Raw genomic sequence first — 23,401 nt, forward strand, 5'->3', positions numbered from 1 at the left:
TACCAACCCGGCTGAAACCAGCTCTGGCTCTGTTGTACAAATGTCTGGTTTTCATAAGTTTTGAATTAAAGTCTTCCACCAAAACCTTAGTCACAATTTATGTTCCTAACACTAGCTAAATGGTAACTAAGTTATTTTACTAAGTTCTTTGTTATATTATAAGTAATTGAAAGAAACACAGAGCATCTCAACAGAAATACGGTAACAAAAAGGTTAAAATATATAATAGAGAAACCATTCTTAACCATTTCAATACCAACCCGGCTGAAACTGCCTCTGGCTCTGTAATAGAAATGTCTTGCTTTCATAAGTTCTGAATTAAAATCTTCCACCAAAACCTTAGTCACAATTTACGTTCCTAACACTAGCTAAATGATAACTAAGTTACTTTACCAAATTCTTTGTTATATTTAAAGTAATTGAAAGAAACACAGAGCATCTCAAAATGAATACAGTAATGAAAGAGTTAATGCCAAAAATATATTCAAAAATACCAGCTGCCCTAACCAGGGTTGGCAAATTTGATGAGTTTCTGGCGTAAAAAGATGGTGCAAAATTAATAACAAAGAAAGCAGGGAATTGTTGGGTTTTTTTCCTCATTTTTTTTATTTCTTAGAATTTATATGAAGCATTAAATGACTTAGAAAAGAGAAAACAGGTTGTGACATACATAACAGTGTTAAGCAAGGTATACATAAATGAGAGGTAAATATATAAAACAGAGCTTGTATGAAGGGAGCCAATCAATGTCCATACCTGAAAAGAGAAAAAGAGAAAATATTATGATTGCATAGTTTAGTATCTTGGTAGAGTCTTAGTATTTTGGTAGAGTCTTAGTATTTTGGTAGAGTCGTTTTATACACACACACACAAACCATTTTCAATATTTTAATGTCTGTTTTCCGATGCTGATGTAGTTGGATAAGATGCCCTATTTACCTTATTGATGTTGTCCAGTACCCTGAGATTTAAACACACAATTCGTTCAAATGTTTTCCTGTTCAACAGGCAACCCTCATCATTCACCATTGTTTTAACATCTACTTTTCTATGCCTGCATGGGTCAGAAATAGTTTATTAAAGTCGGATGCCCAACCTGTCACCAACGTTCACCTGTTTCCAAGCATTATGTAATATTTCCTAATGGCCAGACATGATTCTGCAGATTATTGGAAATGACTGACACTATTTGGGATGCTCATTTGAGACATGCACACACTCACACAGACGACAGGCTTCTTTCAGTTTCCATCTACAAAATCCACTCACAAGGCTTTGCTTGGCTGGAGGTTATAGAAGAAGACACTTGCCCAAGGTGCTACACAGAAGAACTAAACCCAAAACCACATGGTAGGAAAGCAAGCTTTTTTCATCCCACAGCCATGCCTACCCCTCAAGAATAAAAGGCAATGTCCTCAGCAAGATTCCAACTCAAAATGCAGAGAACCAGAATAAATACCACAAGGTATTTTGTCCAGCTTTCTTAACAACTATACCACTTCACAATCCATAATTGACAATATGACTGCTTCATATTTTCACTGTCTTACTCTCCATTAGCTTAGATACCAAGTGATGCTACTAAAATTAGATATTTTACTGCCTAACAGAATATTGATTTCTAATTTTGGCACAAGGCCAGCAATTTCTGGAGCAGGGGTAAGTCAATCACATCAATACCTATGCTCAACCTGTACTTATTCTGTCAGCTTTGCTGCTTCACTACATACAAGAATATTAATCCTTCTTATATCAACGTCCCTGAGACCAAGTTTCTCCTATTTAAATGAAAACCACAATCAAAATACTATTATAATAACTGGTGATTTCAGTGGTTAACACTAGATTAATATATACAGGTACACCTCTACTTACAGCGAGTAATTTGTTTCCAAGACACCTGACTTGACTTGAAAAAAATGATGTTACACAAAAAGACATTTTAAATTCAAAAACTTTATTTGAGAACCCAATATGGTTCGAAAATCGATTAAGGTTGTTTGTCATTTTTTTCAGTTTGCAGATAAATTGTTAAAATTTGCCCAGTTTACAATTATGCCATATGTCACATATTTGTTACATCATACCATGATACTGTGTGAACTAAGATCCCCATTGACAGGCCACTGGTATTTATAGAGTGTTAAACACTTTCGGTATGAAAATTAGGGACTCTTTCATAGAGTTAACAGCTGCATTTGTTGAGTATATAAACTGTTTGGCTGCTTGTCTCTCTGGAGACTGTCAGAATGTTGTAGACGCCTCTGATGAGAACCCAATAAGGTTCGAAAATCAATTAAGTTTGTTCATAATTTTTTTTTTCAGTCAGCAGAGAAATTGCTAAAATTTGCCCTGTTTATAATTATACTATATTTCACACACACACACACATATATATATATATATATATATATATATTATATATATATATATATATATATATATATATATATATATTCCAAGGGTTGAACAGAAAGAATACAACAAAGAGAAAAATTAGACAAAAGCAAGATACACAGAAAATTCACAGCAGATTTCCACGTCAGTCAATGACCAAGACATCCTTGTGGTTTCATGTTTTTTAACATTGAGACCACTCCATCTTGGCAGTGCCAGAGCATAAAACTTCTGGGAAAAGCAAACAAATGTATTATATATATATTTGATTTTTCACTTCAGTACTGGTTTCCAGGAATTGTTTTTAATTATTATACTTTTAAACCTTTAGTATTCAAACCAACCATATCAGACCCAAATATTCTATCCTTTTTATGATAAAAGCAGCTAGATCTGACCTCTCACACCTATCTGACAATGTCATCCTAAACATCAACAATCACACCATTGAAATCTCAGAGCTAAGAGATAATGCATGATTAATTCAAAACAGTGTGAATCAATAATCATTGAAATTGACAGGTTAATCTGAATTCTGTTAAATATGTTTACTGAGGCCAACACAAAGTTGGACAAATCGATTGAAGTTGAGGGTTTTTTTTCCCCTTCCTCCTTTATGATGCAGTGTAGTACAGGACATAACTCAAAACAATATAAATTGAGGTATGCCTTGTACTACCAATATATAAAGTAACAAGTGTGTCTTACTAACACTCTCCAAAACTTTATTACATTAAAAATTAATCGCAAACACTTAAGGGCAACCTAAACCAATCAATACAGAAAGTGCAAAGGTTTTAAATCTGACTTTTTATGCAGCCATGGGTACAAAAATAGCAGTGATGCTGAAGCTTGTTTTGCAACTGTAGTTTCAGGTTCAATTTCACTGTCATGCCTATTGGGTATGTTTTTTTTTTTAAGCCTTTGTGGGGTTGATCAATGCTGCCTCGTGAGTGGAATTTTGTAGATGTACATTGCACAGAAACACGCGTGTGTGAATGTTTCACTGATGTAAATAATACTTTTTAAAAAACCTTAATAAGCCAGTATTTTTTTTTTTAGCAATAGGACAAGGACGTTGCTGTCTTAAATAGATACTATCTCATTACTTTTGTGGTGTCATAAATATACTGAATCAGTGATTGGAAGACCAGAAGCCCACAACTAAAAAACGCCATTGTTTACAGAACACAATATATGTAATACAAACGAAAACTAAGTAATACAATCTGCTTTTCTTCTGTCATTTCATTAGATAGCTTTGCTCTAAGTATTTAGGTGGGGTTTTCTTAATCATGTGACCTATTTAATAGTAGGAAATTGAGACTTGCAGCATGGATTTCTACCTTGAAGATTTTGCCTAACAAATCTTCTCCTTCTTCAAGAGTGGATTACAAGGACCATGGATGAAATGTGGTATTTTTGGACTCTGCAAAGGCATTTGACTCCATTAATCACCGACTTCTCTTGCACAAACTTCAAGCATTCAAGATTCACCCAGTGGTGACTTCTTGGATTTCTTCTTTCCTGAGCCATCAAACCTTTCCGGTGCAGATAAATGGAGATCTCTCCATGGAGACGAATGCCTGCAGTAGCGTTCCCCAGGGGTCGGTGCTGGGGCCAATACTTTTCCTTCTCTATATCAATGACCTGCCAGACTTCCTTGATGGAAAGGTCCTCCTATTTGCAGACGGCATCAAACTTGATAAAGTGGCCAGAAAACATTATTCAAATAAGCAAAATATATAAGAATAAAAAATAACAGTAAGACTGGCTGACGAGCTTTAAGTGTTGGTTCAGCATAGAAAGTGAAATCAGTTGATACCAGAATGTCTATGTTCTTGTTTGTATTTTACTAGATGGAGGAATGTTTTGCTCAAGGTGCCACACAGTGAAAGTGAACTTTAATTCACCTGGTCAGGAAATAAACTTCTTAACCACACTGCACCTAGTAACTCAAACCAACACTCACACACACACATCTGCACACATATACCTGCGCGCACACACGAACACACACCCATACCTGCGCATGCACACACATATACACACACTTGCATGCACACACACACAAACACACCTGCATGCACACACATGTACACACACGCACACACACACATGTAGAGAGAAAGATGTTCTTCACCACTTACTTTTGAAACTCCCATTCTCTGTTGTCTAAAGGACAGACTTGTCTTGTTTTTAACCAACGGGAAATACAGTGGAAATGGAAAGCATGCTGCAAAGAGAACAAGGAAGAAACTGTAAACACACAAAAACTTTTACATTTCGTGAGACAAATATATTTTTTTACCCTTCCATCCCATCCCACACCTGTCGTCCAACAAAAAAAGGAATCAGTTAAGACAAGAGATTAGCTCAGACCAGTGAAGGGTGAAATGGGGGGCATGTGGCTTAGTGGTCAGTGTGTTGGACTCATGACTGTAAGATTGTGGTTTCAATTCCTGGACTGGGTGATGCATTGTATTCTTCAGCTAAGCACTTCATTTCACATCGCTCCAGTTCACTCAGCCAGCAAAAACGAGTAACTCTGCGATGGACTGGTGACCCATCCTGGAGGGGAATATATACGCCATGAAACCTTAAGAGTTGGCAAAATTCAAGAAGATCACTTTACTTTAGTGATGGGCAAACTGCAGCTCATGCGACTTCCTGAGTGGCACACCAAATGAAAAATTACCATCAATTTTTAAATACCTAGTCACCCTCACTAATGAAGAACTAGTGAATGAACTCCTATATGGATGCTTAACTTGCAAGAAATAACAGCCAAATCTCACTTGAGATTACATCCCTCAATTTTAAGGGAAGGACATGTCAGATAATGTAATCCTAGATACAGTATGTCCACCACAAAGTTCAGTTCCTGTTATGGTATGGTGACTTTTATGCCTCAATGACCTTGAAAGCCAATGCCAACTGAGTGCAGGCTCCATGTAGGACAGATCAAAAGATAGAAGTCAGGCTAATATAGACCACCTCTTCCTAGAGGTAAAAATGGGTTTGTATAGGTCCAACAACCCTACCTAGAAAAAGCCAGGTTACAGGGGCATCAGCTACAATTCCAAACCAAGACCTGGGAGAAGGCCTTCCTTCAGGGAAACATATGATGTGGCTGTGCAGCAAAATCTGAAAGGAGCCAACATCCTGTACTACACGTAAGGCCCTGACCTGGAATCTATAAAGGAGGCAACACTGGCGGTGCCTGTGGGACAGAAGAGAGATCTCCTCGGTGACCAAAAGGGCGAATCTACTAGGCCATCGTTCGTACTATCCTCCTCTATGGTTGTGAAACATGGCCTATGAGGGTAGTCGATCAGCGAGGGCTGGAGGTGTTCAACAATGACTGTCTCCACCACATTCTTCGCTGCCGACACATTGATCGGGTTCCTTCAGCCGGTCTTCGTCATCGCCTGAATCTCCGGCCCCTCCCTTCGGTGCTTCTACAACAGTGCTTAAAGTGGTTCGGTCATGCAGCCCAGTGTCCAGAGGGTGAGCTGGATCGCGATGTCCTCCTCCCACCTCCACTTCCCAATTAGCGCAAACACACGGGCGGGCAGCTGAAGACCAGGGCAACGACGATAAAGGAGGACCTCTCCGATCTCTCAGGTCCACAGGTGGTCGGTCTGCACAGATGGAACTGCGAATGGCTCGCTATCTCCAGTGACCTCGCAGAGGACCGTCGAGTGTGGGCCGCCAGGACCAGAGAAGAAGCTGGCTCAACCTGCCCTGGATGAACGCTGTCACAAGTACAAGTAAATACTATAAAGGAGGTGGAAGAGGGATGCTGAGGTAGAGCTGAAAAAGTAAGGATCCAACTGCAGAAACACAGAATTGAGAACAGCAGAGAAAAACTGTCAATGACCTATGCTCCACAGGGAGTAAAGGGCCTAAGTAAAAACAATACGCAGTGTGTCATAAAAAGAAAAAGAATGAAAAACTGAGTAGTTCAAATATATGAGATGGTCATGGCTGGAATGCCTCTACCTTATCAGATAGTCTGCTTGATTAGGACTGACAACCACCACCACGACCACCACCAATGACACAAAGTGCAACAAGACATTACAAATACTTACATTGCAAACCCCCCAGGCTACAGTACACTCTTCACTCGTGGCAGAAGCTTGGTTGGCTTGACATTCGATACCTGCAGCAAAACAAACGAAATACAGTTATAAGACAACAAAATAACATCAACAAAAGCTGCTGCTACCACCACCACCACCACTACCACTCGGTTGGTTTGATCAAGGCTGACCTTTGGGAGACACAACAATTACAAAGAAAAAATTATTTAATCTACAGGGACACTGAGCCAAAGCATATTCTGGTTTCAGAGGCATTTAGGGGCAACTAAGAGAACAAGAACATCTCTGAATTGCAGAGGTCTGTTGCTGTTTCTAATCACTTACAGCTGGCTACGGGTGCAATGTGAAATAAAATGCCCTGGTCGATATCAGTACCGCCTGACTGGCTCCCATGCCAGAGGCATGTAAAAAGCACCCACTACACTGCTGAGTGGTTGGTGTTAGAAAGGGCATCCAGCTGTAGGAACCATGCCAGATCAGATTGGAAGCCTGGTGCAGCCTCCTGGCTTGCCGGTCCTCAGTCAAACCATCCAATCCATGCCAGCATGGAAAGCTGACGTTAAACGAGGAGCCAAACACCCTAGCTCTATGCTGTGCACACACAATTACTCCTGACACATTGACTCTTTAACATTCAAACCAGCCACATGAGGCTAGATCAAACTAGATCAGGCCTCTCACACCTATCGTACAATGTCATTCCGAAAATAAGCAATCACATCATCTAATTTTCAAAGATCTGAGATAATGCATGATTGATTCTAAAGAATGGGAATAAATTAGCATTATATTTGACAGGAATGCTAGAGGGTTAATGGCCAAGATCATGCCAAGATTGAGAAATATTGATAGCTGAGACAATGGAACAACGGACAACTAACAGAATGGTTACTGGATCTACCTTGTCACCAAAAACATAACCAGCTTCATAGGCAACACCTTTAGCACTCAGTGGCATTGTCTGATAAATTCAGTTGTCATCAAAGTGTAGAATGTAACATTTGAGGCCTTGTTTGCGAGAGTAGGGAAAGGAGAAAAAGTACTTTTGTTACTTAAATTTCATGGAAAGTAAAATAGCCAATGGCCCAGAATACCAAACTGGTTCTAAACAGACAACAAAGGGAAAGAAATGGCTCTCTACTGAACGCTCTCCTAAGACACAATATTTTGGCTCAGAACTTGGAGTTGAGGCCTTTTCATTATTTTGGTGCACTGAAATATTTACTCTTAAACGAGAAAGCATTTATTGAATCTGAAGTGAAAGGAAAATAAAGAATTTGGGATAAATAAAATAAAATTCTGGAACCTAACGACAGACGAAATACGGCTACGCATTTCGCCTGGTGTGCTAACGTTTCTGCCAACTCGCCTTATATATATTTATAGTTTTAGGCCGAGTAGGCCCTGCCTAACTTTGCCAATCTGAGAAGACACGACACTAAATAAACACAATGGATATGAAGAGTGGTAGAGAGAGATACAAGGGAGACAACTATGAAGTTACTAATCTCAATTGTTATACTCGAAAGCAACATGTTCCACTTAATTAGCTCCGAGTACAATGAGTAGTAAAATATCATATAAGCAGACCCGACTGTATTCTCTTTTTCAAGCACTGTTACATGATAGATAGCTTTTAAAATGATCCTGCTATCAGGTCATCCCATAAGTTCTGTCCAATTTTACTGTTTTTAAAATTGAATGAAATTTAATACTATTTTAGAATGTCTAATGGAATTAAAAATGATTTAAACTAATTAAATATTATTTTACAGAATAATAGAATTAAAAGTTCTTTGATTAAAACCATTTCTAACATGGAAGTATCCAAAGAGCATGTGTGGCACATAATACTTTATGAGTACAAAAAAGGAAACTCTGTAGCCGAAGCGACTCGAGACATACACTCAGTTTATGGGAAAGAAGGCTTGAATGAAAGAACTTGCAGAAGATGGTTTGCAAAATTCAGAAGTGGAGATTTCAACCTTAAAGATGAAGATAGAACAGGACGTCCAGTTGAGTTTGATGATAAGCTCCTTGAGGCATTACTTGAAGAAAATCCTGCATTATCAGTTGAAGAATTGGGAATAAAGCTTAGTTTAAACCATTCAACTGTTCATCGTCATCTTCAACTTTGAAAGGTTTCTAAACTTGGAAAATGGGTGCCTCATGAATTGTCCGAAAGCAACCGCAAATCCCGAGTTGACATCTGCTCCTCTCTCCATTCTCGCGAACTCATTTCACCCTTTTTGGATAGACTTGTGACTGGTGACGAAAAATGGATCTTCTATTGAAATGTTAAACATCGTAAACAGTGGCTTGGTAAAAGGGAAAAGGCTCAACCACAACCAAGAAAGAAACTTCATGGGAAAAAAGGTTCTTCTCTCTATCTGGTGGGATTGCAAAGGAGTAATTCCATTTGAATTGTTACCACCTAATGCAACAATCTACTCTCAGCAATTAGAGCGTTTGAACCAAGCTTTGAAGAAAAAAAGACCCACTTTAGTGAATTGAAAAGGAGTGATGTTTCATCAGGACAATGCGTGACCCCACACTGAAAAGATCACATCACAGAAGATAGAAGAGCTTGGTTGGGAAAAAATTCCTCAACCACCTTATCCTCCCGACCTTGCTCCTTCAGACTATGTTTCGTAGAATCATTTGGGGGACATAATTTTCACAAGCCAGGATGAGGTTGAAACTGGCATTTCAGAGTTCTTCGCTTTGAAACCAAGAGTTTTACATTGATGATTAAACTTAAATTAAATATAACATTTGATCACTAGTTTTCTTTATTCGAAATTCGGACAAAACTTATGGGATGACCTGATATAATAGACATGTAGCTACGAAGTTCACTCAACAATGACAAGATTCTGGGATCAAATACACTGCACAGCACCTTCAGTAAGTCACATCTACTCAAGCTGTGGGTTGACTGAAGTCTTGAAGAGAATTTGGTAGTCAGAATCTGAGCACTGTGTGTGTGTGTAAACATTGTGCGCCTTCATTTCAAAAGGTAACATTTCAAAAGTCATTTCATAAAACAAGTCTCTGGAGTCCTTACATTCAACTTAAATCCTTGAGAGCAGTTCCAAGTCATGGCTGAAGTCCAATGAGTGAAACCAGCAAAAGAATAATCGTTTCTCCATAGACTACAGGAATTTATGAATCTAAAGTTTAGTTGTGGGTCCTATTGAACTCTAAAGGACTCTGTGATCTTGACTAATGCCCCAGTTAAGGTTACAACTAGTCCGTACAAAAACAATGCATGCTCATGTAGAACTAATAGGGGTTGCGGGGAAACAATAGCAGCTACACACACACACAACTATTTAGTATAGGTCTGCTTTCCATGTTGGCATGGGTTGGATAATTTGACCAGAGCTGGCAAGGCTGGAGAGCTGCACCAGGCTCCAGTCTGATTTGGCATGGTTTCTACAGCTAGATGCCCTTCCTAAAGCCAACACACTTTACAGTGTGGCACCAGCACAAGCGCTTTTAATTGGCACCAACATAAGTGCTTCTCACAAATGACAACAACAACACAGGACTCATACAGGCCAACCCGCTTTATCAGGTGGAGTGGCCTTTATACTTCTGCTGTGCAGAATGAGTGTTCTTGAGGACAGCGAGATGCCAGGTATCTCCTGTGTGCGTGTGTGTGAAGGCACATGGCTTAGTGGTTAAGGTGTTGCATTCATGATTGCAAGATCGTGGGTTCAATTCCCAGACCGGGCGTTGCGTTGTGTTCTTGAGCAAAGCACTTCATTTCACATTGCTCTGCAATCATTTCGACACCTGACATGTGGCACATAGTGCATCTGTACAGGTAATGTCGATCTGATGGAGGGAGTGAGCTTATGTCTACACAAACATTTGATCACTAAAAACAAATCATGTTGTGTGGTTGTTTGGTAAGAAACTGTCGAACTCTTATGCATCATCTAACAACAGGAGAGTCCATTTTATACATAGTCAACAGGTAAGATCCTGAGACTTGAACTTACACTCAAATGATTTGAACTCACACTCTGAAGAATCCATTGAGGACTAAGTCCCTGGGTTAAAAAAGTGGCAGTAAGAGGAATCCAGGAGAGCTGATATGGAGAGTGATGCAAATAAACATGATGGGCTTCGTATATAAAATATACATACATATACACATGTAAATATAAAGAAAGAGAAACAAAAACTTAAAATATCCAGAAGAGGAACACTCGTGTAAAAGCTGGCTTCCGTGCCAGTGCAGTGGCACATAAAAGGGCACCATTCGAGCGTGATCGTTACCAACGTCGCCTTACTGGCACCTGCGCTAGTGACATGTGTAAAAGGATTCGAGCAAGGTCGTTGCCAGTACCGCCTGACTGGCCCCCGTGCCGGTGGCACGTAAAAAGCACCCACTACACTCTCGGAGTTGTTGGCGTTAGGAAGGGCATCCAGCTGTAGAAACTCTGCCAGATCAAGATTGGAGCCTGGTGCAGCCATCTGGTTCACCAGCCCTCAGTCAAATCGTCCAACCCATGCTAGCATGGAAAGCAGACGTTAAACGATGATGATGATGATATTTATATAATTACAGAACAAATTTACATGGAGTACAACAAATAGGGAAAACTAAGGGAAGAGGACATTACCAACTTTGGCCATTATCAGTTCCCAGAGATTCTGGCTGTCATTCTTTATTTAATTAGCTGCCATCTCTCGTGTATACGGTTTGGTTATTTATAACTGGAGCGATTGAGCAACAACAACATCAAATAAAATTTACTGAATAAAGCCAATACTTACATAGATCCATAATGTGATTCCTACAAATGGCACAGTTATCTACAACAATATCTGCAAAAGACAAAAAAGTGTGTAATTAATCTCAAATTGAAGATGGAAAATAATCAGACGGAAACTGAAAGAAGCCCGTCGTATATATGTATATATATATGTATGTGTGTGTATATGTTTGTGTGTCTGTGTTTGTCCCCCTAGCATTGCTTGACAACCGATGCTGGTGTGTTTATGTCCCCATCACTTAGCGGTTCGGCAAAAGAGACCAATAGAATAAGTACTGGGCTTACAAAAGAATAAGTCCCAGGGTCGATTTGCTCGATTAAAGGTGGTGCTCCAGCATGGGCGCAGTCAAATGACTGAAACAAGTAAAAGAGAGAGGTAATTATTTCAGAAGACGATGTTTTAGTTCTGCTGCCCACAGAACAATTCTATATAAGATTCAAACACAGTACATTGCCATTATTTTACTAAATCTAAGATGATGGAAGAGAATCCCAATGTACGGCTGTGTGGTTAAGGAGCTTGTTTTGCAAATATGGTTTCAGGTTCAGTCCCACAGTGCGGGTGGGCAGAAACTGTGGGGAAGCCCATTAGGTGTGTGTGTGTCCGTGTTTGTCCACTGCCACTGCTTGACAATTTAGTGTTGGTTTGATTATGTCCCCATAAGTGAGCTGCTCAGCAAAGAAATTGATAGGAGAAGTACTAAACTCAGCATTAATTACTGGGGTTGATTCCTTTGACTAAACCCATGAAGACGGTGCCCCAACATGGCACATAAAAAGTAAAAAGTATATGAATTAAGTGGTTAGGGCGTTTGGCTCAGGACCATAACGCTGTGGGTTCGATTTCTGAACAAGGCAGAGGGTTGTGTTTTTTAAACAAGTTACTTCCAGCCTATTCAATTGTAAGGAGTACCAGCTAAGTGCAGGTGCAGCCCCCCTCTCTCTCTCTCCTTCCAGATGTCACATCTGAGATGTGCTTTTTGGTACGAAGGCTGAGAGGGTATCTGTCTGCTCTCAACTATATGGGCACATCATCATCATCGTTTAACGTCCGCTTTCCATGCTAGCATGGGTTGGACAATTTGACCAAGGACTGGCGAACTAGATGGCTGAGCCAGGCTCCAATCTGATCTGGCAGAGTTTCTATAGCTGGATGACCTTTCTAATGCCAACCACTCCGAGAGTGTAGTGGGTGCTTTTAAAGTGCTACCGGTGTGCGGGCCAGTCTGGCGGTACTGGCAACGGCCACGCTCGAAAATGGTGTTTTTTTACGAGCCACCTGCACAGGAGCCAGTTCAGCAACCATGGTACACGTTAGCAAGCCATACAGACTCACAAGCAAAAGCTGATTGTGCTGCACTGTACTTTTCCCATAGGTGGATTATATTGAAGAATACCATGATGAGGATGATCAATGGCTGGATGAACTCAAGAATGGGGCAGAGGTAAATCACCATCATCATTGTTTAAGGTTCACTTTCCATGTTTGCATGGGACAGATAACTATTGCTGAGGCAGGTTTTCTGCAGCCAGGTGCTCATCTTTTTATGAACGCTCACCTGTTGCTAAGCGATATTTCCCATGGCTGACATGTTTCTGATGCAAGACTAGAAACGAACATTATCCCATGATGTTAAGACAAGGGTACGCACAATGGGCTTCTTTTAGTTTCCATCCACCAAATCCACTCACAAGGCTTTGATTGGCCCTGAGCTAGAGAAGGTACCTGCCACACAGTGAGATTGAACCCAAGGCCTCATGGTTAAGAAGCAAGCTTTCCAACCTCAGAATCACACCTGTGTTGAGCCACATGACTATGTCTATACCTATACTATATACTACTACCCAACCAATTTTGAATAACTCAATCTTATTCAACATCTTAGACAAGATTTGAACCCTGAAGTATCAGATTAGATATTATAAAACAATCCCTCCACAAGACACATAGAGCCAATGAGGGAGTCCCCTCTATGATGGACCAATTTATTATAAACAGCAGTCAAGTCTTCCCCTGAATCACACTCTACTCTGTGTATTAACACAGGAAGGAACAATTTTAAACAGTGTAGTCCTTGAAAGCCCCAAAACAATTTAAATGATCTGGATTGAATGATTTCTGATCAAAGGTTTGCTTAATTGAGCTGGCAGAAACGTTACCGCGCCGGGCGAAATGTGTAGCCGTATTTCGTCTGCCGTTACGTTCTGTGTTCAAATTCCACCGAGGTCGACTTTGCCTTTCATCCTTTCGGGGTCGATAAATTAAGTACCAGTTTCACACTGGGGTCGATATAATCGACTTAATCCATTTGTCTGTCCTTGTTTGTCCCCTCTGTGTTTAGCTCCTTGTGGGTAGTAAAGAAATATATATAACACTTCCTTTTGTTCTAATTAGTATTTCTGAAAAACGTGGATATTTGCATACAGAACAAACTTCACCGCTGCTCAGACAGTCAGTTTTCTTGCAATTAACCATTCAGCTGTAAACTAAGTACTTTTTCTTCTTTTTTTGTTAATGAGCAAACTGAAGCAGATTAAATATACTTTGTCTCATAAACAATGGCAGAATTTGTTCCGAGTTCCTGACCTCAAAGTCAATAGTCCATCGCATTAATCTCTTTATTGCCAGCTTAAAGTATTTAGATCTTAACTTCTTACAAAGCCACAAGCCATTTTGCAAATATGAAAGTATAGTTAAAAAATATAATAAACTATTCCAAGGAATGCCACTAGTTGACTGATGGGGTCTGCTTAATTAACTGTTCCCCTATTAGAAACCATTATTATAACCATCTGTGCATATAAAAAGCACCTGGTATACTCTGTTTGGTGTTAGGAAGAGCATCTAGTTGTAGAAACCTTGTAAAAACAGACAGAACCTGGCATGGATCCTGTCAAACCAACAACCCTATGCCAACATGGTAAACAAACATTGATGATATACATATATGAAATGAAAAGCAATTTCATCTGAGCATGTGGCTGGCTTTGAATAAATCCACTCACAAGGCTTTAGTCAGCCCGAGGCTACAGAAGACACTTGCCCAAGGAAGTATGCAGTGGGACTGAACCTGGAACAATGTAGTTAGGAAGCAAGTTTCTTACCACACAGCCACAGTATGTTGGGAAATGTCATATATGTGATTTGACCATTTAGCGTTTAAACGAGCCATGTTCAACCTAAATATTCCGATTGTTTTATGTTCAAACTGGTCACAGTTGGCCTCTCACACCTAGCCTACAATGTCATTCTAAGAGTAAACAATCACATCATGAAAATCTCGAAGCCACAAGGTAATGTATGACTGATGCAAAACAATGGGAATAAATAAGCAACATGTTCGACAGAATCATTGTGGCACTCCATCAGTTACAACGACAAGGGTTCCAGTTGATCCAATCAACGGAACAGCCTGCTCATGAAATTAACGTGCAAGTGGCTGAGCACTCCACAGACATGTGTACCCTTAACGTAGTTCTTGAGTAAATTCAGCGTGACACAGAGTGTGACAGGGCTGGCCCTTTGAAATACAGGTACAACAGAAGCAGGAAGAAAGAGCAAGAGAAAGTCGGAGCCTTGTGAAGCTTTAAGTGTTTTTGCTCAATAAACACTCACAACGCCTTGTCTGGGAATCGAAACCACTTCTATAGAATAATCTGGATGCCAAGGGGTTGAGTTTGGCTGACTGGTAAACAGTCTCCAAACCAACTTCATTGTGGAGTATGGAGGCATGGAGATGTGGAAAACAACTTCACTAACAACAACATTTCTTACAAGGCCTTAACATCCCATCCATGCTCACCTGATGAAGTGAACCAAAATAATTTTGTTGTTCTTTGTCATTTGTGGCCATGCTGGAGCACTGCCTTGAAGAATTCTAGTCAAATGAATCAACCCCCACCCCAGTACTTTCCTTGTTTTAAACTCGGTACTAATTCAATCGCTAAGTTACAGGCCAATGGCAGTTGCCAAATGGGGGTGGGAAACAAATACACACTCATATATACAGAGTATATATGATGGGCTTCTTTCAGTTTCCATCTACCAAATCCACTCACAAGACCTTAGTCAACCTGAAGCTAAGGTAGAAGATACCTGCTCAAGGTGTCACATAGTGGGACTGAACCTGGAACCAGGCGGTTAGGAAGCAAACGTCTTAGTACAGAGCTAAATATTTTCTTTTCAGTGCAATATGCAATTTCTGTGTCAACCTTGGACCAAGACCTGGAGTATCACTACTTGTTCATTTTTCCACACCAGCTTAGGACAGACACTATTTATTTGTATCTGAGCAAGATGAAACTAATTTTGCTGAAGGCTTCACTCAAAGGAAAAGTTATAAACTTTAATAACAAGGGTTTAGGACATTATTTACATTTGACGGATATTTGTCCTCGTCTTGTTTGTTGCTGACACAGCGTTTCGGCTGATATACCCTCCAGCCTTCATCAGGTGTCTTAGGGGAAATTTCGAACCTCGGTTCTCATTCCTAAGGTATTTTTTGATGTTGTTGTTATTACTGTTATTATTATTATTATTATTATTACTATTCACGTCTCTGCTTGGAATCGAACTCAGAATCTTGGGGTTAGGAATTTTAGTATATTTTTTTTATTTCAGTTTGAAATTTCAAATTGGTTAGACTAAAATTTGAAGGCAGAAAATACCACATTAAAATATATTTTTACACGTGAAACTGAATAAATAATAATAATAATAAAAACGAATTTGGATTCAAATAATAAAACACCAAATTTTATTTTATTGATTGTATTGATGAGATTTGACATATGAAGAACATTTGATTTGAGGAAGGAAAACAAAAACCCCACAATACTCACCCCAGGCCCATAAAGCTACAGCATTCCACTGAAATGAGAATTTTCATGATTTAGTTAAATAGTTAAAATTGGGTACACTGGTAATAAAAGATTATTATTTTTAGATTATCATCATTTTCATGTCTGTTTTCCAATGGTTTGGAACTATTTGTTTTTGAACTGTTATAAAAAAATTCAAAGTTTATTAAAAGGTACCAGGGTAATATACCAGACTGCAAAGAAGGTCCTGTTGCATTTTTGATAGGATTACTTTGAAGGCACTATTTCAGTACTTGCTGTAAAATAAACATCAATTTTTTTCCATTCTAACTCTTTTACTTGATTCAGTCATTTGACTGCGGCCATGCTGGAGCACCACCTTTAGTCAAGCAAATCGACCCCAGGACTTATTCTTTGTAAGCATAGTGTTTATTCTATTGGTCTCTTTTGCCGAACTGCTAAGTTACGAGGGACGTAAACACACCAGCATCGGTTGTCAAGTGGTGGTGGAGAGGAGAAACACAAACACATAAATACACACACATATATACATACGATGGGCTTCTTTCAGTTTCCATCCACCAAATCCACTTACAAGGCTATAGTAGAAGACACTTGCACAAGGTGCCATGTAGTGGGACTGAACCTGGAACCATGTGGTTCGTAAGCAAGCTACTTACCACAAAGCCACTCCTTAAAAGTATTTGTTCTGCCCATGAAATGATGTTTTAAGTGTCCAGACATGCTAATGATGGTTTGCCCAGTTTTACTTGCAAAATTTTTTTCTTGCAGACTCTCCTCTATCTAGATGACCAAATTCTGTCAATATTGAGCTTGTTGGACATGCTGGTCATGTCCAACGACATGGTCATGTTGGACGACATGCTGGGGGCTTCCACGGCGTACATGGAGGCTATGGCTCTGGTTCCCGCAACGAGGAGGGAACCAGGCTGCTGGAGTTCTGCGATGCAAATAATCTTATGATTTGCAACACTAACTTCAGGAAACCTACCAGCCACCTACCGATCGGGCCAACATACCAGCCAAATTGACTACATCCTTGCCAGGCAAAGGGAGAGATGGCTACTTATAAATGCCAAAACCTTCCCAGGCGAAGAATGCGCCCCACAACATAGACTGGTAGTTAGTGACTTTAGGATCAGGAGTAGGAGGACAACCAGAAGACGACCAACATGGAGAAGAAGGATCTGGAAGCTTAAGGATCCTGTGAATGGACAGAGATTTAGAGACATGTTACTTGAAGCCTTTGACGAAGTAGAAGGGGATAGTGTATCACATGGGGTAGAGGACAACTGGACGTTTCTAAGGGACAACCTGCTGAGAGCCACTGACCAGATCTGTGGCTGGTGCAAAGTCCCCTCTCGTCCCAAGGTAATGTGGTGGTGGAACAGTGTCGTAGACAGGGCTATTAGAGAAAAGAGACAGACTTGGAAGCACTGGAAGAATGGTGGTAGCAGGGAATTGTATCAGACTGCTAAAAGGGAAGCTAGGAGACAGGTCTATCTAGCCAGAGGGGAAGCAGATAAGAAAAAATTTGCCAATGTTCTGCGCCATGAGGACCAAAGACTGGAGGTGTTTCGCGTTGCAAGACAGTGTGTGAGAGAGAATTGTGATGTGGTGGGAGAGAAGTGTGTTCGCATGGAAGATGGTTCACTTGCGCTAAACGAGGATGCAAAGAGAGAGGCTTGGAGACGCCACTATGAAAGGTTGCTGAATAAAGAAAATGAATGGGATAAAGAGAGTCTGCCGAACGTTGACCCAACAGAGGGACCAGCTATCAGGGTTGATAGTTCCTTAGTAGCTAAGGCAATTAGAAGCATGAAGACAGGGAAAGCCCCAGGCCCATCAGGTATCACTGCAGAGATGCTCAAAATATCTGGTAGTGTCGGCTATAGCCTAGTCACCTGTATAGTTAATCAGGTGATACATGAAGGAGTCATACCCAATGACTGGTGTAGCAGCATAATAGTCAACTGCTACAAAGGTAAAGGTGATGCCCTAGATACAAATAATTACAGAGGTATCAAGCTGTTGGATCAGGTGATGAAGGTTACAGAGAGGGTCATAAGCCAACTAATTAGAGAGAGAGTTAGTTTAGATGAGATGCAGTTTGGTTTCGTGCCAGGGAAAAGTACCACTGATGCTATATTCCTGGTAAGGCAGCTGCAGGAGAAATACCTAGCCAAAGATAAGCCCTTGTACCTGGCTTTTGTTGACATGGAGAAAGCCTTCGACAGGGTCCCCCGATCCCTCATATGGTGGTCAATGAGGAAACTAGGAATAGAAGAATGGTTAGTGAGAGCTGTGCAAGCCATGTACAGGGACGCTGCTAGTAAGGTGAGGGTTGGAAATGAGTACAGTGAAGAATTCCGGGTAGAGGTAGGGGTCCACCAAGGCTCAGTCCTAAGCCCCCTCCTATTTATCATAGTCCTCCAGGCAATAACGGAGGAATTCAAGACAGGATGCCCCTGGGAGCTCCTCTATGCTGATGACCTTGTTCTAATTGCTGAGTCATTATCAGAACTGGAGAAGAAGTTTCAGGTGTGGAAGCATGGTTTAGAATCAAAGGGCCTTAGAGTCAACCTAGCTAAAACCAAAGTCGTAATAAGTAGGAAGGTAGACAAATCACAAACGCCTTCAGGTAGATGGCCCTGCTCGATCTGTAGAAAAGGTGTAGGTAGAAACTCTATAAGATGCACCAAGTGTAAGCTATGGACACATAAGAGGTGCAGCAATGTCATAGGAAGGCTAACTAGGAAGATGGTTTTTGTATGTGGCAGATGCTCGGGAGCATTAACCTCTGAAAATCTGCAGAAAACAACTTCCGTCACTTTCCAGGGGGAAAAACTAGAAGTAGTTGATAGCTTCCGTTATCTTGGTGACCAAGTCAGTAGTGGGGGTGGGTGTGCTGAAAGTGTAACGGCTAGAGTAAGAATAGCCTGGGCAAAGTTTAGGGAGCTCTTACCTCTGTTGGTGACTAAAGGCCTCTCGCTCAGAGTAAAAGGCAGACTGTATGATGCATGTGTACGAACAGCCATGCTACATGGCAGTGAAACATGGGCCGTGACTGCTGAGGACATGCGTAAGCTCGCGAGAAATGAAGCTAGTATGCTCCGTTGGATGTGTATGTCAGTGTTCATAGTCGACAGAGTGTAAGTACCTTGAGAGAAAAGTTGGACCTAAGAGGCATCAGATGTTGTGTGCAAGAGAGACGATTGCGCTGGTATGGTCATGTGGCGAGAATGGATGAAGATAGGTGTGTGAAAAAGTGCCACACCCTGGCAGTTGAGGGGACCTGTGGAAGAGGTAGACCCAGGAAAACCTGGGTCGAGGTGGTGAAGCACGACCTCCGAACTCTAGGTCTCACCAAGGAAATGACCAGAGACCGAGACCTATGGAAGTATGCTGTGCGTCAGAAGACCCGGCAAGACCAGTGAGAACAATCAAAATCAAATCATATATCAGAAAGCAGGGGTTAAGTGACCCATCCGTTCGTGTCCGCTGTCAGCCTCGTCTGGTACCCGTGCCGGTGATACGTAAAAGCACCATTCGCTCATGGCCGTTTGCCAGCTCTGCCTGGCCCCGTGTCGGTGGCACGTAAAAGCACCATCCGTTCGTGTTCGTTGCCAACCTCGCCTGGCCCCGTGCCGGTGACACGTAAAAGCACCATCCGTTCGTAGCTGTTTGCCAGCTCTGTCTGGCCCCGTGTCGGTGGCACGTAAAAGCACCATCCGTTCGTGGCCGTTTGCCAGCTCTGTCTGGCCCGTGTCGGTGGCACGTAAAAGCACCATCCGTCCGTGTCCGTTGCCAGCCTCGGCTGGTCCCCGTGCCGGTGACACGTAAAAGCACCGTCCGCTCGTGGCAGTTTGCCAGCTCTGTCTGGCAACCGTGTCGGTGGCACGTAAAAGCACCATCCGTTCGCGTCCGTTGCCAGCCTCGGCTGGCCCCCGTGCCGGTGACACGTAAAAGCACCGTCCGTTCGTGGCCGGTTGCCAGCTCTGTCTGGCCCCGTGTCGGTGGCACGTAAAAGCACCATCCGTTCATGTCCGTTGCCAGCATCGCCTGGCCCTGTGCCGGTGACACGTAAAAGCACCATCCGTTCGTGGCCATTCGCCAGCTCTGTCTGGCACCTGTGCAGGTGGCACGTAAAAAACACCCACTACACTCGCGGAGTGGTTGGCGTTAGGAAGGGCATCCAGCCGTAGAAACACTGCCAGATCTGACTGGGCCTGACGAAGCCTTCCAGCTTCACAGACCCCAGTTGACCCATCCAACCCATGCTAGCATGGAAAGCGGACGCTAAACGATGATGATGATGATGATGATGATTGAGCTTCTGAAAACCAAAGCAAACTACGGAAGAATTTGCAAAGCAATTCAATTTGAGTCATATTTTGACCATAAAAAATCTTAAGGAGTCTCAACCTGCTCAAATGGATCCCTCATCACCTGGCAGTTTTTTAACTCACTCAAAGAGTTGCTCTCCACAACAATTGAACAACTCCATAAACGTAAATAATATATTTGAGTAAATTAAAGACACGAGTAAGAACTAAAGTAATCCAACACCAGGAGTTAAGTTCCACTTGAGACGCAAGTGATTTTATATCAGTGCAAACATGAAAGTTTATATATACACATATACGACGGGCTTCCTTCTGTTTCCCTCTACCAAATCCACTCACAAGGCTTTGGTCGGTCCGAGGCTATAGTAGAAGACACTTGCCCAAGGTGCCACGCAGTGGGACTGAACCCAGAACCATATGGTTGGTGAGCAAGCTACTTACCACACAGCCACTCCTGCGACTATATGTCTATGATAAATTAATCAAAACGAGTCAAAAGTTATTTATATATTCTAGGTAAGGAGTGCACGGAAGGACACTCCCTTCGGCCATCAACAGACCACACCAATTCGACACTTCCGATCAACATCGCCCCTGCCATTGGTGATGAGCAATATCGAAGTTAGCAGGGAAATTCGAGAATTCTTTAGGCCCATACTTCAACACGTTTACCCCCACCCCCTGTTATCCATTCAGGTAGGACATCAAAAACCAACCAGGTGCAACTAAATACCATAATTATTTCTGCTTCATTTTGTCTTTTACTCTCAGCTTTGGTCGTTCTCTCATAAGCGTCTACCATCCTTCCATTCATGATGAATCACTTTCGTCTTCGCCCGTCAGTTCACGAATTATTATTTTTTTTTGCTGCAGTTCCTTTTTTAAGTTCCTACTACCAACCAAGCAAGAACTTGTGGGCATAGCTACGATTCCATAACCCTCATCTACTACAAATACCATACACTAACATCCTCGTCTCGTGCCCCACACGATTGTTCTCCAGTCCTTATTTTTATGTATCTACCTCCACTGGCAACACGAGAACTTTCTTCCAATCCTTCCAGTAATTACCACAATAACACAAGTTTCGGTCTCGGCTTCCCTTTGCTTACGACTCATTCATTGTTCACTTTGTTGTTTACAAGGGTTATTTATATAAAATTTCATTAAAAGATATCCATTTTCCTGAAAGTTAGGAGGGGAAACGATCAGATCGTGTGAATTATCCGTGAGTCCTCTCACCATTCGTTTACTACACATTTTATCTTTTACACCTATTTCCCTTATTTTAAAGTTCCGATAAACAACATAACATAAACAGTTCACTTTTGTGCCTAGAATATATAACAGTTACTCTACTTTCCCATTTCGCATTGTTAGAAGCTCTCTCATTCCTCAACACTTGTTTTACTTCTGTATCACAATGCTTCTTCGTATACATACATACAGGCACATATAGATATATAAATAAATGGTATTACAAGCGAATAGTGGTACCGGTGCGCGCACTCGCGCCAGCTGGTCGTAAATAGTCGCTCCTACAACTTTTTAACCCCGACCCTAACCTTTGTTTATAAAAATAATTCATTTACTTAGTTTAAGGAATTATTTACTTTGCGTTTTATTTACTTTGTTCGAGAAATATTCTTTAATTTCCTTTGATATGAATTCAGCCTTGAAATACAAAACATACGCACAAGTCATTGTAGGATCGACTACTTACGTCTAGCGAGCGCGAGTGCGCGCACCGGGACCACTGTTCGCTAGTAGTACCCTAAATAAATACATATATATATATAATTCCATGTGCAAAGTATCCCTTTATTAAAGACCATCATCATCATCCTCATGTGTTTTAATTTTACTTACGAAGTGGAGGAGAACTCTTTGAAGAAGAAAGAGAAAAACATAGAATTTTGTCAAAGAATAAAAGAGATTTTTGGGTAAAGCGGGTGTTGGTACCTTTTTCACTTCGAACCTTTTCTTGTTTCCCGGTTTGTCTCCGCTGATAGCCTGAGAGGTTGAGGCTTCCCCAAACTCCTCTTCGTCAATTTCCATTGCGGCTGCCATTGAGAAACTGAGAAATAATAAAAAATCTCGTCGAACAGAACACAAATCCCGTTCGCAACGAGATTCTCGAGAATCAAAGCTGAAAGTGGTGGGGTGATGCAAAACGAGAAACGTGTTGTTCGTCTTCGTTGTTCGTTTTATTTCAGAATTTTTTATTTTTATTCATTTCTTTCAACAATGTAAACTTTCCGTTTCCGTGCTACTGCTTTTTATTTATTTATTTCATTATTGGAAATATATGTGAATTTTTTTTGTTTCATTCTTCTTCGCCTATAATAATTCGGACATGGGCGGCGACCTGGCAGAATCGTTAGCACGCCGGGCGATTTATGCTTAGCGGTATTTCGTCTGCCGTTACGTTCTGAGTTCAAATTCCACCGAGGTCGACTGTGCCTTCCATCCTTTCGGGGTCGATAAAATAAGTACCACTTACACACTGGGGTCGATCTAATCGACTTAAACCCGTTGTCTGTCCTTGTTTGTCCTCTCTGTGTTTATAGCCCCTTGTGGATAATAAAGAAATAGGTATTTCGTCTGCTGCTACGTTCTGAGTTCAAATTCCGCCGAGGTCGACTGTGCCTTTCATCCTTTCGGGGTCGATAAATTAAGTACCAGTTACGCACTGGGGTCGATGTAATCGACTTAATCCGTTTGTCTGTCTTTGTTTGTCCCCTCTGTGTTTAGCCCCTTGTGGGTAATAAAGAAATAGGTATTTCGTCTACCGCTACGTTCTGAGTTCAAAATCTGTGGAAGTCGACTTTGCCTTTCATCTTTTCGGGGTCGATAAATTAAGTACCAGTTGCGTACTGAGTCGATATAATCGACTTAATCCGTTTGTCTGTCCTTG

At 41.2% G+C, this 23,401-nt stretch overlaps 1 protein-coding gene across 1 annotated transcript; it reads right to left on the reverse strand.

The window, feature by feature from the left end:
- Positions 1-578: 578 nt before the first annotated feature.
- On the reverse strand, positions 579-22,639 carry LOC115218629 (RING-box protein 1). The gene is made up of 6 exons (XM_029788542.2): positions 22,447-22,639; positions 16,139-16,166; positions 11,298-11,348; positions 6,495-6,565; positions 4,548-4,633; positions 579-756 (listed from the first exon to the last, which is right to left on the reverse strand). The coding sequence occupies exons 1-6, from the start codon at positions 22,552-22,554 to the stop codon at positions 744-746; spliced, it is 357 nt and encodes a 118-aa protein (XP_029644402.1). The 5' UTR covers positions 22,555-22,639; the 3' UTR covers positions 579-743.
- Between the last annotated feature and the right edge of the window lie 762 nt (positions 22,640-23,401).

Source organism: Octopus sinensis, linkage group LG13 (assembly GCF_006345805.1).
Source record: "Octopus sinensis linkage group LG13, ASM634580v1, whole genome shotgun sequence".
NCBI lineage: Eukaryota > Metazoa > Mollusca > Cephalopoda > Octopoda > Octopodidae > Octopus > Octopus sinensis.

What these genes read in the sequence shown, in the direction of transcription:
- LOC115218629 (XM_029788542.2), bottom strand. Translation starts at nt 22,554, where the DNA reads ATGGCAGCCGCAATGGAAATTGACGAAGAGGAGTTTGGGGAAGCCTCA. An exon ending in AAAGGTTCGAAGTGAAAAAG is followed by an intron (nt 16,167 to 22,446) that starts GTACCAACACCC and finishes TTCTCATTTCAG; the next exon opens with TGGAATGCTGTAGCTTTATG. An exon ending in TAGCCTGGGGGGTTTGCAAT is followed by an intron (nt 4,634 to 6,494) that starts GTAAGTATTTGT and finishes TTCTCTTTGCAG; the next exon opens with CATGCTTTCCATTTCCACTG.